This window comes from Rhinoderma darwinii, chromosome 1 (assembly GCF_050947455.1).
Source record: "Rhinoderma darwinii isolate aRhiDar2 chromosome 1, aRhiDar2.hap1, whole genome shotgun sequence".
NCBI lineage: Eukaryota > Metazoa > Chordata > Amphibia > Anura > Rhinodermatidae > Rhinoderma > Rhinoderma darwinii.
Window position 1 is genome coordinate 91,370,185 of NC_134687.1, and position 17,746 is coordinate 91,387,930.

At 41.4% G+C, this 17,746-nt stretch overlaps 1 protein-coding gene across 1 annotated transcript in view; it reads right to left on the reverse strand.

Annotated features, from left to right (window-relative positions):
* Positions 1-17,746, reverse strand: part of STOX2 (storkhead box 2) — a 145,840-nt gene that overhangs the window by 34,249 nt on the left and 93,845 nt on the right. The window contains exon 3 of the mRNA XM_075860200.1: positions 946-3,208. Coding sequence (XP_075716315.1) covers positions 946-3,208 — 2,263 coding nt within the window. The remainder of the gene's footprint in view (positions 1-945; positions 3,209-17,746) is intronic.

Here is a 17,746-nt window from a genome sequence, read left to right on the forward strand (position 1 = left end):
ATATAACAACTTCTGATGCACATCACTGGACCCATTGTGACATCAGTCAGTGCTCTTCAGTTATCGGCTGAAGCTGCAGATCACTGATGTAATCCCAAACTATAGCCAATAGCTGCGGAGCAACGAATGATGTCAGAGCTGCCGGTTAGGACATCCGCTGCTAACAGCCCAGTGATGTGCAGTACAGGATGTTATATATGTCACATAAAGGCTGTGTATACTACAACCGTTGAAAAACAGATGACAGAAATTACAGGCCCTGCTATGTCAAAAGCCCATTGTGGGTGAGTTTGTAATGTAATCGTAAAACAAAGCTTATTAGGAACCAATCTATTTCATCAATAACTTTAGCCATAGCCATCACACAGAGATTAATTTGCACAAATAAGTATTTAAAAGAGGAACTGACAAATAAAATAGACATGATTCAATTTTAATTACGTGTAGCGGACACCACCCCTCAATACCATGTGCCTTTGTTGCAAATTATATATTAGTAGAGGTTATAATCTTGACAGTACACATCGAGTGATAGCGATTAAAAATGAAACATGTGGTAAATGGGTAAAAACATAAAAAAAAGTTTTGATAAAATCGTATAAAAATATAGAAAAAGAAAAATTAAAAATATGTTATGTTTTGGTTGCCATGAACAAGGTCTTTTAGCATAAAAGAGTTCTGATACTAGGAGGTCCAAACTACAGTGGGGGTCACGGAGTCATCTCTGAGTGAGTATTTGCTTCCCTCCCTCCATCTTAAATATCCAATAACGTACATAAAATATACAAACCAATTCAAATGAAATATACAAATATCACAATTACCACGAGCTGTTTGAGCACACAATGGCAATGGCCTACAAGGAATGACCGTCCATGCACTCATTTCATACACATTCCAGATAACTAGAACATGTCAAACACCTGAGATGCTAGATCTTCTTACCGTGGGGAGTTAAATCCACTATCTACAGTAATGCTGCTACTGTCCATGCTGTCCAAACGAGCCGAATGTGTGGCTCTCTGGCTGCCGCTGCTGTCCGTTTCCTTTGGATTCAGAAGTGTGAGGTTTTTCTCGAACTTCCTTTGTAAATCCCTTTCCTTCTCCCGTTGTAGCAGCCACTGCATTGTCCCCACGTCATCTCTGTTTTTTTCCTCCTCTGCTGGTTTCTGCGTCCCTTCCTCTGACTCGTCGTCTTCAGACACATTGTAGTAATCAAAAGAGGCTTCTTGATTTCCTGCTGGCTCTTGTGGCCTGGGTGAGACGGCAAGGTTTGGGGTAACTGAGGTGGTAATCGGTTGCTCAAAGTTCTCAATGCTTGCTGGCAGTGTTTCAGGAGAAGTCTTTTGGTGCGATTTCAGTAAACCCACACCTGATTTATGAAAACTGTTCACAGATAGGCTATTGTGCAAAGGTTTGAATAAAGTATCCTTACTGAAAATTTCTTTCCTTTTGTCAAGACTGCTTGATTCTGCAATATGATGTTGAACCAACCTACCATTTGCAATCAACTCTGGACTTTGACTAGATGCAGCAACAGATAGACCACTAACAGTACCTTTTGGTGAGTCGTCTTTGTATTCCCCTTGTTCTCTGGCTATATGTTGTTGTGGCTTCTCAGCAGGAGAAAGTCTTTTTAAGCCTTCTGGGAAACTTGGCATGTCAATATCTTCCTTATTTTTTCCTAAAGGGGATGGAGCAGTGAGAATTGTTTCACTAGATGTATTACACTGAAAATAGTCATCTGCTGTTTTTTTGGAACAAGAATTAAGTTCACTGTAGGACGATAAAGTCTCTGGAAGCTTGCCTTGTTCCAACAGGCTACATGATTTAGGGGTATCAGCACCACCACTAGCTAGTTCAGGAACGCATGGATCTTTGTAAGATAGAGTCCTTTGATGGCTCAAACTACTATGTGATGGCCTTAAAGTACCATCATCTATATAAGACTGGCTTGGTGTTTTCTCATCAAGACTGCAGCCTTCACCTAGGTCATCTGGTGTACCTAAAGAAGCACCACTTAGAGGTCCCTTTGAATTGTCCATTGACCTAGATCTTTCCTTGGCTTTACTTGACCTTTCATTTCTTGACCTCCTATCTTGTGTATGGCTGTGGCTTCGATGGACCTTTGAATGGGAACTCCCCCTTGAGGGTTCAGGAAAAGGCATTTCAGTCCTCCTTTTGGCCAGTTCACCAGACACATCCCATTCCGGTGTAACAGGAAAATGAGATTCTATCATATTTGGATTACTTAGTACTACAAAGTTCTCTCCACCTTTGCGCTCCATTATGAAACAGCCTTCCCTTGGTGATCGATTCCGTGGATGATAAAACTCATACTCTCTCTCTCCAGGCAAGTCTAAGTGGGAACCTTCAGAAGGGTCACCTTTGGAAGCCCTATTCTTGCTATGTGACCGAGATTTTCCATGAGTTTTTCTATGTGTCCTGCTCCTTCTGCTTCTTCCACTATGATGAGCTGATGAACCAGCTTTGCTTCTCTGAGATTTTTCTTCTTCAAGTTTTTTCATTAGTGCAGTGTGCCTTACGACATTTTCCACTGTTAAGTCTGGGTTTATTCGTCTAATGATTTCCATCTCTACTTCCCGGGGTATGGTATTTGGTGTGTCCTCATCTCTAAGGGGCCATTCCTCAGGAGGGAATTGGGCTGAAAAATTAGCCAGCTGTTTTGCCTTGTCCTTTTTAAAACTCAGCCTGAACAATTTTAGACCAAATTTTTTAGATGGCTTTTCCCCATCTTTAGGCTTTGAGAGGGTTTCTGTTTTATACGAATAATTTATGGTACTTTTGCTTTTCTCTGTAGGGGGAATCTGGCACAATGAGGGAGGACAATAGGAGTCTTTGCAGTCTTTTGCAGATTTCCTTTGTAAGGTAGATGCATGGATGCTATGCATATCTTCTCTGCAGCAGTGACAAGAATCGCAGTGGTTTTTGGAGAGAGTTCTGTCCCTGACGCATCCTGAAGGGGATGGCGTTATAGTTCCTGGTTGTGGAGAGGTACACTGAGACCGGTCAGGTATCCTCTCATCCAAGTGGTACCATTTACTGTTAGTTCTTATAAGGGATGGGGTTATGAAATAAGTCTGTGGTGTCACTATAAAGTATCCATCTGGAGTAGGATAGATTTTCCGCTCTCGGACAAGCATATTGAGTGTATGTCGCAGAATCTCAGGGCTTGGGGTTGGTACACCTAAATGAAGAAAAATAAATATATATATATATTAGATACATAATACACAACATTTCTAATATTCTATATTTCTAAAACATATTTTGCTATAAGATTATTCTAACTTTAAATCAGGAATATGATGTAAAGTGCACAGCAGATGAGAAAAAGTTTGGCCTGTAATGATCCAAGCTGTAAGCCACAGGCATTGAATTACAACAACTTGACAATTTTGCTATCAAAGTATATGGCTAAATTGGATATTATTCCTGCTTTGGTTTTAGTGGCAATCAAAGTCCATGCCTATGTAAAGCTGGCCACACACAAGATTAAAAAAAAAAGTCAGTCGAACCCAATAATCAACAGACAAATTAATGTGTATTGGGGACTCCGGAAAGCAAATGTTAGGGGAAAGAATTTGTTTCATGTGGGAGAGAAGCTGCTATTTCCCCATTGAAATAAATATGCACACTAGGCCAAGCTGAGCATGTTCATGGTGGAGTTGGGAAAAACAGCTGTTCGGATCACAGCTATTTCAGGTGTATTGCTGGCTTAAAGGGTAACTAAACGTTCAACAAACTTCCGACATGTCATAGTAACATGTCAGACGTTTTGATTGATGGGGGTCCGAGCACTTAGACCCCAACTAATCGCGAAAACGAAAAGGCAGAAACGCTCGTGTAAGCGATCAGCCACTTCATTTTAGTTCGGCTTCTTCCTGAAAGCCGACGTAGTGGAGTACAAGCCTATAGACTTTCTATTGAGCCCATACTCCGATATATTGATTAACGGAAAAAGACGAACAGAAACTAAGCAGCTGAGCGCTCACACGAGCGCTTCTGCCTCTTCGTTTTAGCGATTGGTGGGGGTCTCAATGCTCGGACCCCACTAATAAAAACTTCTGACATGTCACGTCAGAGGTTTGTTGAACATTTAGTTACCCTTTAAGGCCTCATGCATACGAGCGTATTTTTTCCCACCCGTAAATACTGGCGTAAATACGGGTCCGGTGTCACACGTATTCGACCCGTTTTGCACCAGTATTTACGGACCCGTGCCCGTAAATATGGGTCCGGTGTCACCCGTATTCCACCCGTATTTACGGGCACGTTTTTGGAGGCAAAATAGCACTGCACTAATCGGCAGCCCCTTCTCTCTATCAGTGCAGGATAGAGGGAAGGGACAGCCCTTTCTGTAATAAAAGTTAAAAAAATTCATACTTACCCGGCCGTTGTCTTGGTGACGCGTCCCTCTCTTCACATCCAGCCCGACATCCCTGGATGACGCGGCAGTCCATGTGACCGCTGCAGCCAGTGATTGACCTGTGATTGGCTGCAGCGGTCACATGGGCTGAAACGTCATCCAGGGACGGCCAGGACGTCGGGCCGGATGTCGAGAGGGACGCGTCACCAAGGCAACGGCTGGGAGACCGGACTGGAGGAAGCAGGAAGTTCTCGGTAAGTTTGAACGTCTTTTATTTTTATTTTTTACAGGTTGCTCTTTATTCTGATCGGAATTCACTGTCCAGGGTGCTGAAAGAGTTACTGCCGATCAGTTAACTCTTTCAGCTCCCTGGACAGTGACTATTTACTGACGTCGCTTAGCAACGCTGCCGTAATGACGGGTGCACACATGTAGCCACCCGTCATTATGGGAGCTCCATAGACTTCTATGGACTGTCCTTGCCGTTATTACGGCCTGAAATAGGACATGTTCTATCTTTTTCAACGGCACGGGCACCTTCCCGTAAGAAAACGGGAAGGTACCCGTGGCCAATAGAAGTCTATGAGCCCGTTATTACGGGTCGTAATTACGACCCGTAATAACGTGAGTTTTTACGGTCGTGTGCATGAGGCCTAAGACATATAAAAAAAGAAGATCGTGGGTATGATGTTTTTAAAATGGATATCGCCACTATATTATTTATCACTTATGCTAGGATGTAGGTCTGCGCTATTCTGGATATATACACACACACACACACAATAAAACAAAAAACTATTTCGGTCATGTCACAAATAAACAAAAACTACAGTATGGTACTAAAAACACAGGGACCATCAAAACATGAACTAATAATGGTACTTATGCTATCTCTATAACACATTTAATTTCAACATACGTATCGGTTTTAATAGCTTTTAGAATTACAATTATTTCTCTAATAACTTCAGTTCCGTCTTTTTGTCCAACACTTGTGGTACAAGGGGAGCAGAGGGATCTATTTTCTATCTATAGTTAGGAGTTCTACCGGACCCTACTACATTAAAGTTAGCAGTGCCATCAGAGGGGGTGCTGGAATGTATATACAATGGCACATGACATCACGTGATGCACCCAGTTACAGTTTTTTGCACCAGGGCTCAGAAGCATTGAAAAAAACATAACTTAATTGGAATATGTAAATATGAATACTAAACCGAAATACAATGGGTAAGAGTCTGTTCACATCAGCGTTCAGGTTCCGTTCATCAGTACCTCTGACAGAAAGGCTGAACGGAAACGATGAATGCAACGGGAACGCTGATGTGAACAGGCCCTAATACAAAGATTACAATCTTCAAAAGAAATAGCATTCACCTGAACTCTAAGCCTTTTTGTTCTCAAGCAGCATCTCTTCAACTTTCTAAAAATACACATTGGTTGTTCGGAAACCCTAGCATTAGAGGTTTTAGTCTTTAAAATACTGCATGACAGGAGCAACACTGTTACTTAAGATTATGTAGTTCTTTAATAATTCAAAAGTAGAAGCTGTCTGGACACTGAATCATCAGACATGTACGTTTTCTGCATCTCAAGAGAGTCCGTTGCGCCCTGACACAGAGTTTGCAGACAGAAGATTGTGTCTTATTTGTTGCTCACAAGGAACGCTGACCCAAGGTGAACTTCGTTAATGGAAGAGGCCTTACCTCCCTGCTGCATAAAGTCTACGATTATGTCAGGAGCAAAAATCCAAACATGATCTAGTCAGGCTAGACTGATTAAAAGGATGAACCGTTTACAATGAGTTGAAAATAAAACACCTACTACAATCCCACGTTCAACCGTCATACACCATAACATGGTCATTGCCTGCCTTCTTCCCACTAACTGCATTATATAACCAGGGTGGAGTGACTGATCGACATAGATGCTGAAAGCAGAGGCCACAGCTATCAGAATGCTTAATAAAATTGACTGTACTAAAAGGAAAATAACTCTGGATTTGTTTAACCCCTTCAGGACTGAGCCTGTTTTGGCCTTCAGGACTAAGGAATGCTTTTACCTATCCAAGCGATTCTGAGATTGTTTTCTCGTGACATATTGTACTTTATGTTAGTGAAAAAATTTGGTTGATAAATTCAATATTTATTTGTAAAAAACACCAAGATTTGGAGAAAATTTGCAAAAATTAGCATTTTTCTCAATTTAAATGTATCTGCTTGTAAGACAGGTAGTAATACCACACAAAATAGTTACTAGTTAACATCCCCCATATGTCTACTTTATGTTTGCATCGTTTTTTGAACATCCTTTTATTTTTCTAGGACGTTACAAGACTTAGAACTTTAGCAACAATTTCTCACATTTTCAAGAAAATTTCAAAAGGCGATTTTTACAAGGACCAATTCAGTTCTGAAGTGGCTTTGAGGGCCTTATATATTAGAAAGTCCCCATAAATCACCCCATTTTGAAAACTGCACCCCTCAAAGTATTCAAAACAGTATTCAGAAAGTGTATTAACCCTTTAGGCGTTTCACAGGAATTAAAGCAAAGTAGAGGTGAAAGTTACAAATTTCATTTTTTTTTTTTTCAAAATTCATTTGTAATAAAAAAAATTCTGTACCACTGAAGGTTTTACCCGAGAAATGTAACTTATTATTTATTGTCCAGATTCTGCAGTTTATAGAAATACCCCACATGTGGCCCTAGTGCCGTCATGGACTGAAATACCGGCCTCAGAAGCAAAAGAGCACCTAGTGGATTTTGGGGCCTCCTTTTTTTTAGCATTTATTTTAGGCACCATGTCAGGTTTGAAGAGGTCTTGTGGGGCCAAAACAATAAAGACCCCCCAAAAGTTACCCCATTTTGGAAACTACACCCCTCAGGGAATTTATCTAGGGGTATAATTAGCATTTTGAACCCACAGTTTTTTTGCTACATTTATTTGAATTAGTTTGTGAAGATGAAAATCTACTTTTTTTCTGAAAAAACGTAGAAATGTTAAATTTTTTCAAGGAATAAAAGAGAAAAAACACCCCAACATATGTAAAGCAATTTCTCCTGATTATAGCAATACCCCATATGTGGTAATAAACTGCTGTTTGGACCCACAGCAGGGCTCAGAAGAGAAGGAGCACCATTTGGATTTTGAAATTCTGATTTTGCTGGAATAGTTTTCAGTGCCGTGTCGCGTTTGAATTGCACTGGAGGGAACAAAATAGTGGAAACCCCCGGAAAGTGACCCCATTTTGGAAACTACACTCATCAAGGAATTTTTCTAGGGGTAAAGTTAGCATTTTGACCCCACGGTTGTTTTGCTGAATTCATTGGAATTATTCTGTAAAAGGTAAAAATCTACTTTTTTTCTGAAAAAAGGTAGCCATTTTTAATTTTTACAATGAATAAAGGAGTAAAAGCACCCCAACATTTGTAAAACAATTTCTCCCGATTACGGAAATATGCCATATGTGGTAATAAACTGCTGTTTGGACCCACAGCAAGGCTTAGAAGGGAAGGAGCGCTATTTGGCTTTTGGAGCTCAAATTTAGCTGAAATGGTTTTTGGGTGCCATGTCGCATTTGCAAAGCCCCTGAGAGGCCAAAACAGTGGAAACCCCCCAAAAGTGGAAATTACACCACTTAAAGAATCTATCTAGGGATATAGTGGGGATTTAGACCCCACAAGTCTTTTGCAAGATTTATTAGAATAAGGCCATGAAAATGAATATCAACATTTCTTCCACTAAAATGTTGCATTTTTTTCAATTTCACAAAGGATAAAGGGGGAAAAAGCTGCCCAACATTTGTAAAGCAATTTCTCCCGAGTACGGCAATACCCCACGTGTGGTCATAAATGGTTTTTCATTAGAAAGTAATTAACCCTTTCTGGACTGATCCATTTTTTTTCTTTTCCTTTTTAGTTTTTTCCTCCCCGCGTTCCAAGAGGCACAACTTTTTTATTTTTCAGTCAATAGAGCGGTATGAGGGCTTATTTATTGAGGGACGAGCTGCAGTTTTTATTGGTACCATTTTTTGGTACATACAACTTTTTGAGCACTTTTTATTACATTTTTAGGTAGAGCGAAGGTGACCAAAAAAACAGCGATTTTGCCGTTTTAAATTCTTTATTTTTCACGTGAGACGCTCCATACATCACCCCCCACACTACGACATGCTATGTTGTGGTGCGCGAAGGGGTTAATGCGCAGCGCATGGTGCGGAGTGAAAATTAGAATTTTCCACTCATATGCCATTTTAGTGCACTATATGTTATGCCCAGTTTGTGCCACTAAAGACAAATACCTCATAAAATATTAACCGGGTTCTCCCGGGTATGGCAATGCCATATCTGTGGACGTAAACTGGTGTTTGGGCACGCTGAAGGGCTCAGAAGGGAGGGACGCCATTTGGCTTTTGGGGCGCAGATGTAGCTTGGTAGTTCTGTTTGGGGTTTTACTGGTGTTTCAGTTTATAATGTGGGGGCATATGTTATCTGTGCGGAGTACATCAGGGTATAATAAGAGGGTATAATAATGCAGTAAATAAATAATAATCCGCAGATATGTGGCCGGTGTCGCACTGATAAATGGCGCCCGATCTTATCCGCTTTTGGACACTCTGCACATTTTGCATCGCCATATTCTGAGAGCCAGAACTTTTTTATTTTTTCTCCACCGGAGCCGTGTGAGAGTTTATTCTTTGCGGGACAATCTGTAGTTTTCATTGGTACCATTTTGGGGTACCAGAAATTTTTTTGATCACGTTTTATTCCATTTTTTGGCAAGCAAGGTGACCAAAAACCATCAATTCTGACAATGTTTTTTATTCATTTTTTTATGGCCTTCACCCTGGGCTATAAATGACCATTATACTTTATACTGCGGGTCGGTACGATTACGGCGATATCAGAGGTATATAATTTTTTTATGTTTTGCAGCGTTTGTGCAATAGAATCACTTATTTATAAAATAAATTAATTTTCTGTGTCACCGTATTCTGAGAGCCATAACGTTTTTATTTTTCAGTCAAAAAAGCGGTGTAAGGGCTTGTTTTTTGCGGGACGGGATGTTGTTTGTATTGGTACCATTTTGGCGTACATGTGACTTTTTGATCACTTTTTATTGCATATTTTGGGAGGGTTGGTAACCAAAAAAATTGTGATTCGGGCACAGTTTTTCGTTTATTTTTTTCGCGGTGTTCACCGTGCGGGAAAAATAATATTACAGTTTTATAGTTGGGGTCGTTACGAACGCGGTGATACCAAATATGTGTACTTTTTTTAACGTGTTAATTTTTTTCCTATAATAAAAGACTTATTATAGGAAAAAAAGCATTCTTTGTTTATGTCTAACTTTGATTTTTACACTTTTTAAAAACATTTTTATTCTTTTTTTTACTTTTTTTACTTGTCCCACTAGGGGACACTTAGACTTGCAGCTCTGATCGCTGCTGGAATACATTACACTACACACGTAGTGTAATGCATTCCAACTGTCATTGTGACGTAACTGTCACACTGACAGGAAGCATCGGAGGACCGGCCGGAGGCTGGTCCTCCGAGGCTTCCGAACATGGCAACCCGGAGGTCATTGTCTGGCCTCTGGTTGCCATGATAAGGATCGCCAGCCCCCGCAAATACATGTGGGGGGCTGCTGATCCGCTGTAAACCTCTTCGATGTGGTGATCGCAATCGACCACCGCATCGAAGGGGTTAATTGCCGATTTCAGCGGCGACAGGGCGCTGATCGGCAACGGGGAGAGCAGGGCTGACACCCTGCACAGTTAACCGCCGCTGCGGTGTAGCGCCGCGCGGCGGTTAACTGTTAAAGCGCGGACGTAACTGTACGCCCAGGTGCGCGAAGTTACTGCTCACCTGGACGTACAGTTACGCCAAGGTGCGGGAAGAGGTTAATCGAACTGGAATAGATAACTGATAAGAACGAATAAAAGATTACGCAAACATGCCCTGGCTTTTTCAAGCATCTTTATAATTGTCATGAAAGAAGATGATGATGGGGTGACAGTCTTGAACAATCTGGTGGTGGGAAAACAGGGAAGATTGTCCGTTGGCAGTTTGACCAGACTAGATTATCGATTACATGACTATTAACAATAATCGCCAGACCGAGCTAAACAAAATAAAACCGATACCACCAGCCTACAAAGACACAATGCAAGGAGGTAAGTTTTGTTATTTGCACTTATACGTGAGCCAATAATGGTCTCAGGAGGAGTAAGTCGCTCATTGCGTAAGTGGTCAAGTAATTCGACACTCAGGTCAGTCCGAGCTTATGGCTGGACTACGTTATTGGTTTTATAGTTAAAGTTTTGATTGAGTTAGGGTATTTACAAATTTATTTAGTCTGTTCCTTTAACTGGACTTTGTGGTTTTAAATTTAAATAATCTTTAATAAAGATGCTGTGGCCGATTTATCTTCCAAGGTTTAGGTATCCACGTGTCTCATTTATTAACCCCTAGCCGCACCACTCAGTAACTATATGTCGTCGCGGGAGGTTACTTCCCGCACCAGGACGTATAGTTACGGAGTCGTTCCCGGTGCACACAGTCGGCGACCGTGTGCATCGGGAGGTCAGCTGTCTCAGACTGCTGACACTCCACTCTTGCCGGCCAGCTGTCCTTTGCCGTTGATTTCGGCAATTAACACCTTAAAATGCGGCGATCGGGTGCGATCGCCGCATTTTAGGGGTTTCTAGCACATTGGCAAACCCTGCCCTGAAATCATGGGGTTTGGCAACCAACACTGACACTGACAGTTGGAATACATTACACTACTAGGTAGTGTAATGTATTCTAACAGCGATCAGAGCTGCAGGTCAAAAAAGAAAGTGTAAAAAGTAAAAAATAAAAATAAAAAGTTAATAAAAAAGGTTTTAGAAAAGCGTAAAAATAAAAGTTTTTTTTTCCCTATAAGAAGTCTTTTATTATAGGAAAAAAATGAAAAACATAAAAAAAAAAAAGTACACATATTTGGTATCACTGCGTTCGTAACGACCCAAACTATAATGTTCTTTTTCCCGCACAGTGAACACTGCAAAAAAAAGCAAACCTATACCAGCATCGCTATTTTTTGGTCCCCACCCCTCCCAAGATATAGAATACAAATATGATATCAGAATATGGTGACAAAAAATACATTTGATAAAAATTTGATTTCCAGTACATCGTACGTTATATGGTATAAAAAGAAACTACAATTCCTCTCGCAAAAAATAAGCCCTCACACGACTATTGACTGAAAAATTTAAAAAAGTTATGGCTCTTGGAAGGCAGGGAGTGAAAAACAAAAATGAAAAAGCAAAAAAGGATCCGTACTGAAAAGGTTGATTAATTTCTAATAAAAACCCCATTCATGACCACATGTGGGGTATTGCCGTACTCGGGAGAAATTGCTTTACAAACGTTTGGGTGCTTTTTCTCCATTATCCCTTGTGAAAATTAAAACAATTCAACATTTTAGTGGACAAACATGTTGGTATTAATTTTTACGGCCTAATACCACAAAAAAACATGTGGGGCCAAAATGCTAACTATACCCCTAGAAAGATTCCTTGAGGAGTGTAGTTTCCAAAATGGGGTAACTTTTGGGGGGTTTCCACGATTTTGGTCCCTCCAGGGCGTTGCAAACGCGACATGGCACCGAAAACCATTCCAGCAAAAACTGCGCTCCAAGATCCAAAAGGCGCTCCTTCCCTTCTGAGCGCTGCTATGGGTCCAAACATCAGTTTATGACCACGTATGGGGTATTGCAGTAATCGGGAGAAATTGCTTTACAAATGTTGGTGTGCTTTTTCTTTTTTATTGCTTGTAAAAATGAAAAAATTCTATGTTTTAGCAGGGGAAAAAAAGGAGATTTTTATCTTCACAGACTAATTCCAATAAATTCTGCAAAAAAAAAAACCTGTGGGCTCAAAATGCTAACTATACCCCTAGAAAAACGCCTTGAGGGGCATATAGGCCCCCAGTATATAGTGCCCCCACCTTCCCTCTTGTACATAGTGCCATACAGTCCCCCCTGTAGATAATGCCCCCACCCCCTTGTAGATAGCAGCCCCCACCTCCCCCTTGTAGATCGCAGCCCCCACCTCCCCCTTGTAGATCGCAGCCCCCACCTCCCCCTTTGTAAATAGCGCTACCCCCACCTCCCCCTTGTAGATAGCGCTACCCCCAAACAAATAAAGCATAAAAAACACACAAAAAAAAAACCTTTATACTCACCTAGGCCCCATTCCCGCAACGAACGGAGCTGTTCCAAAGAATCAACACCGACGGGATCCTTGCATAGGCTGGTGTGATCCAGTGATGTCATCACGCCAACCTGCGCAGGGATCCTGACCCTGTGCCTGATAGTCTGCAGGCCGAACGTGGCCTGTAGCCTAGTAAATGGCAGAGCAGGGCGATACATCCCTGCTCTGTCATAGTGTTCAATAGTATCTGCGTCCTAAGGACACAGATACTATTGAATGTGGAGTCACTACCGTTTTAGCAGCCATAGCAGCGACACCGGGCATGGGAGGGCCCCGTAGCAGCCGCTATGGCTGCTACAGCGGTAGTTACGCCACTGGCAGAAGCTGCTCATGTATTTAGTTAGTTATATACTATACAACATTTTTTAATTCCTAAAAATAAAATGTTTTGACTTTCATAGAAGACAATTCTGATATAAATTATAAATGGCATGTCAAATATAAAACAGATTAAAATATGTTATTATTAGAATTGTTGCTACAATTTTAATAACCATATCAGGCTATAAACCACATAATTAGGCAACAAGACAGGCTGCAATTCTAACATTTTAATATCTGGATGGTGGGACAGTTGGGAACAAATTGTTTGGTGTAATGGTGGATACAGTGGTGCCAACCATGTACAGTTAGCTAGGTTTCATAAAAACGAAAAAAATAAAAAAAATAGCAGATGTTAGTTGTGTATTTTTGTCAGTGCTGTGCCTTAGGGTGGATTCACACACAGCGCTATGCTGCGGTTTTGGTAGTGTTTTCAATGGCGTTTGAGTGTTTTTGGTGCTTTGGCCAAACGTTACATTAAAGTCTATAGTAAAATATCAAATGCACTACACACAATGGCATTTTGGTTTGTGGCGCCTTTGGGGCAATTTTGTTGTCAGTGGCAATTTTTTTCCCAAACATCATGCTCTGGGTATAGCATTTCTTCATGTGTTTTTTCCATAGGCTTTTCTATAAAACCTCAAAAACAGCAAATAAATAAAAAAACAAAAATAACCGCATGGACAAAAAAAATCCGACCTTAAAAAACACATGTGTCATTTTAACAACGAAAAACCAAAAAGACAGACATCTATATTTTATGACTTGCTGGAATCTGAGAAAGTTTGAAATCCACCCCTGACTACCAACAGTAGATTAGGCTGCCGCTCAATTTATTCTCCATCTTTTACGCTGCAGCTCTGCCTTATTAGATTGGCAGTTGTATATGGGGGGGGGGGGGGGGGGTTAGTGCATGGGGAGCCAATTTCCATTAGGCTATGTTCATACAGGGTGGATACTCTGCGTAAAAGGTACACAGCGTATCTGCCATCACTGTTGAAGGGAATTCTGGCCGAAAAACCGCCCCAAATTGTGGTGCAATTTTTCAGCTGGAATGTCCGCTGTGGAAAACTGCACTTTAAAAAAACAAAAAATAAATAAATAAAAACCCCACATACTTACCCTCTAAACTCCTGCAGCCTGACCTCCTGGGATGAAGTTTATCCCAACGCATGTCAATTCTATTTGTGTAAACGCTGCTTATATGATGCGGGTTCTCCCCATTGAATTCAATAGGGAGGTAAAACCCGCAACAAATTGCAGTTATTGCGGTTTTCTGCGGCGGGGTTGCAGCAAATCCACTGCAAAAACAGTAAATCTCACTTACCCAGGAGTCTGCGTTTCTTCCTCCAGGCCGGCCATTGACCATTGCAGCCAATCACGGGCTGTAGCGGCAGTCACATGGGATGAAACATAATCCCTGTATATGGATCCTGGACATTTGCTTTATGAGATATGAAGTCTATTATATAGGCCACATAAATTTCCCCGCAGAAATAATGCTGTATATGGCTTGTAATATAAGGGTATTATGTCTCCACCTACTGGACAAAATTTGTCATGCTATAGATATTAGGCATTGCTCAGGGTAACACTATTTTTGTTAAAAATAGAAACAAGTGGGTCTGTCCATGGATCAGTTCATTTCCATGGCGTTCAAATGGTTGCTTAAAGGGAATTTGTCACTATGTTTTACGGCAATAAATACGAGCATGCCGTTATACTGCAGGGGTTTAATGGCCTAAACATGCCCCTCTCAAAACTGTCCGTTTTAGAATTTTGTAAAAATTTTTTAGTAATAATACACCATGTGCTGTATGTAAATTTTCAGAAAAGAGTCTTGCGGTGAGGACGTCATGGTCGGGGGTGGGAGGGGGGGTATGGAGTATGGATCAGGCTCAAGAACTGCTGGTGTCAGTTGTATATTACAGCTGACACCTCGCTCTAACAACCGTTTAATTAGATGCCGCAGTCAATAGCGACCGCAGCATCTAAACCGTTAGAAAGAGGTGGGCCCCCTCTGTTACTCCATCGCCAGATGTGCTGTTTTTTTTTAGTAATTTTACCTACCCAAAAAAATGGAATAGAAAGTAATGCAAAATTTGTATGTACCAATAAGTGGTACCAAAAGTAAAATACATCTTGCCCTGCAAAAAACAAAAACTCTCACCACTCCTTAGATGCAAAAAAAAAAAAAAAGTTATGGCAACAAAATTTTTATTTTTTCACAATTTTTTTATCTATTCCACACACCAAAGTGTTCTTTTCCGTTTTTCAGTACATTATATGGTACAATTTACCGTGCCGATAAAAACTGCAACTCGTCTCAAGCCCTCGTATGGCTATGTCAAAACGAAAAATAAAAAAAAGTTATGACTCTTGGAAGTTGGGGAGAGACAAACTAAAAAATTAAATATGGCTTGGCAACTATCGGTAACCCCCCCAATCTCGTTGCGGGGGTGATGAGCTGTTGGAGGGTCCCCCCCTCTTTAAAACACCTGGGATGCTACTGTCATGATTGACCGCATTTGAGGGGTTAAACAGTCAGGAACAACGCCATCGCTGTTCCTGGCCGTTAGTCCCGTGTGTCAGCTGTAAAACGCAGCTCACACCTGCTGAGTATGGAGAACGCTCAGCATGTGAGCGTGCTCCATACATCAACCCCGCTCCACGATCATGTACCCGACACGTAATTTTGCTGGAAATGGTTAAGGGGTTAAATGTTAACAATTGTAGATAACAAAAATTTATTTTTGGTTTGGATTGGGCATCCATAGAGTTCCACACTGAGCAGCACCCAACCCAAGGCCAGCCATGCTGGGAAGCCTCACATATGAACACTGTGCAGAACCAACAGGTTACGTAATGCGATTGCATGTCAATTTTCCCAGCTGCCAAGCAAAAGGTTTCATGTCTGTTCGTAAACCTTTTAAGTAAGGCTTTATTCAGACGACCAGGTGTCAAATCTGCCATGGAAAACTTCAGTTTTTCACAGCCGACTTGCACCCATTCGGGAACCCGTTTTCACGGATTCCTCATAGACTTGAGTCTATTGAGGGATGCGGGAAAACGGGCAGAAATAGGACATGTCCTATTTATTCCCAGGCCGTTCCCACGGTCCATTAAAAAAAACGTCCGTGTGAATAGCCCCCATAGACATGCATTGATTTCAAGGCAGCCGTGTGACGGCCCGTTAAAAAAACAGCAGTCACACGGCGGAGTTTCCCGGTTGTCTGAATAGGGCCTAAGCCTCACAATATAATATCATAGAATATCATATAAATACTTCATGAGCTGGAAAAATAAAGCACTGCATAGCACGTTTCTGGCAGTGTTCGAAAAAGACCATTACATCATCATCATTCCACTGTAATAAATATTCACAGATTCAGGCCACTACCGCTCCATCCTTTTTTCTATTCGTGATATTGCAGCTATTTATGGTTTATTCTAAATTTACGTTTACATTTTTTTTAACTGGTCTGCAAACCATTTCAGTCACATTGCTATAGTAAAAACACTGGTATTTCAATCGGATCTCAACAAATCCTGACGCACTTCATTGGCTTATAATTTAGTCCATTTGGTTACCGACGTCATACTGGTAATTTTGACGACTGAAAACGGCTCTATTCTTGCCAACAAAGTCTCCAGACGGTCAGGCCTGTAGACCATTCTGTGTCAGTCTTGCGACGCAGAGCAGTTTCTCCATGACTAGAAGTAGAAATCTAAAAATGATAATGTGAACTACACTGAAAAACAAAAAAAATCAATTTCAAATTACATGTAGTTTTCATGTGTGGTTTTCAAGGCTACATTCACACGTTGCGTAATTTGATACAGAAAATCTGCATCAAAACCGCAGTTAATTCCGCAGGTAAAATCCGCACCTAATAGTGAATTTTTTTTATGTGGTTTTTACATTTTGATGCAAAAACAGGTGCGGTTTTATGCTGCGTATTTTGGTGCGTTTTTAAAAATAAAAAAAATAGTCCGATACAATTCGCAAGCGGAAACGCAAGATAAACGGATATGCTGCGGATTGGGAGGAGGGGGGGGGTCAAGGTACAGGTGCTTCCCAATGTATTGGAAAATATATAAAATTGAACCTCTTGAGTCTTTGCAAGGTCACAAAATATAATTTTTGGCCTCCTTAAACCCAGTTGGCCCAAGCGTATGCACAGGTATGCCTGGTGCCCATGCCATCCCTGAATGCAGACACAATGGCAGTTAAAGCAGATCTATAGTGCGAGGACCATGCAAATAGTACCATAGAACTCACCTTCATGGTCACTTGTGAGCATGGCTAAGGGAGAGCTATGTACCCAGTATCCCTCTAAGGCTATGTTCACACGGGGTCTTTTGCCGAGTTTTTTGACGCGGAAACCGCGTCGCAAAACTCGGCAGAAACGGCCCGAGAACGCCTCCCATTGATTTCAATGGGAGGCGTCGGCGTCTTTTTCCCGCGAGCAGTAAAACTGCCTCGCGGGAAAAAGAAGCGACATGCCCTATCTTCGGGCGCTTCCGCCTCCGACCTCCCATTGACTTCAATGGGAGGCAGGAGAAAGCGTGTTTTCTGCCCGCGGCGCTCAATGGCCGCGGGCGAAAAACGGCGCGATCATTGCTATTCACACGGAGTATTTTGGGGGAGGAATATCTGCCTCAAAATTCCGTTTGGAGCTTTGAGGCAGATATTCCTCCCCCAAAATACTCCGTGTGAACATAGCCTAAAGCGGCTAAACTTGGCTTTTTGGTCAAGAGAGCCAGGTCC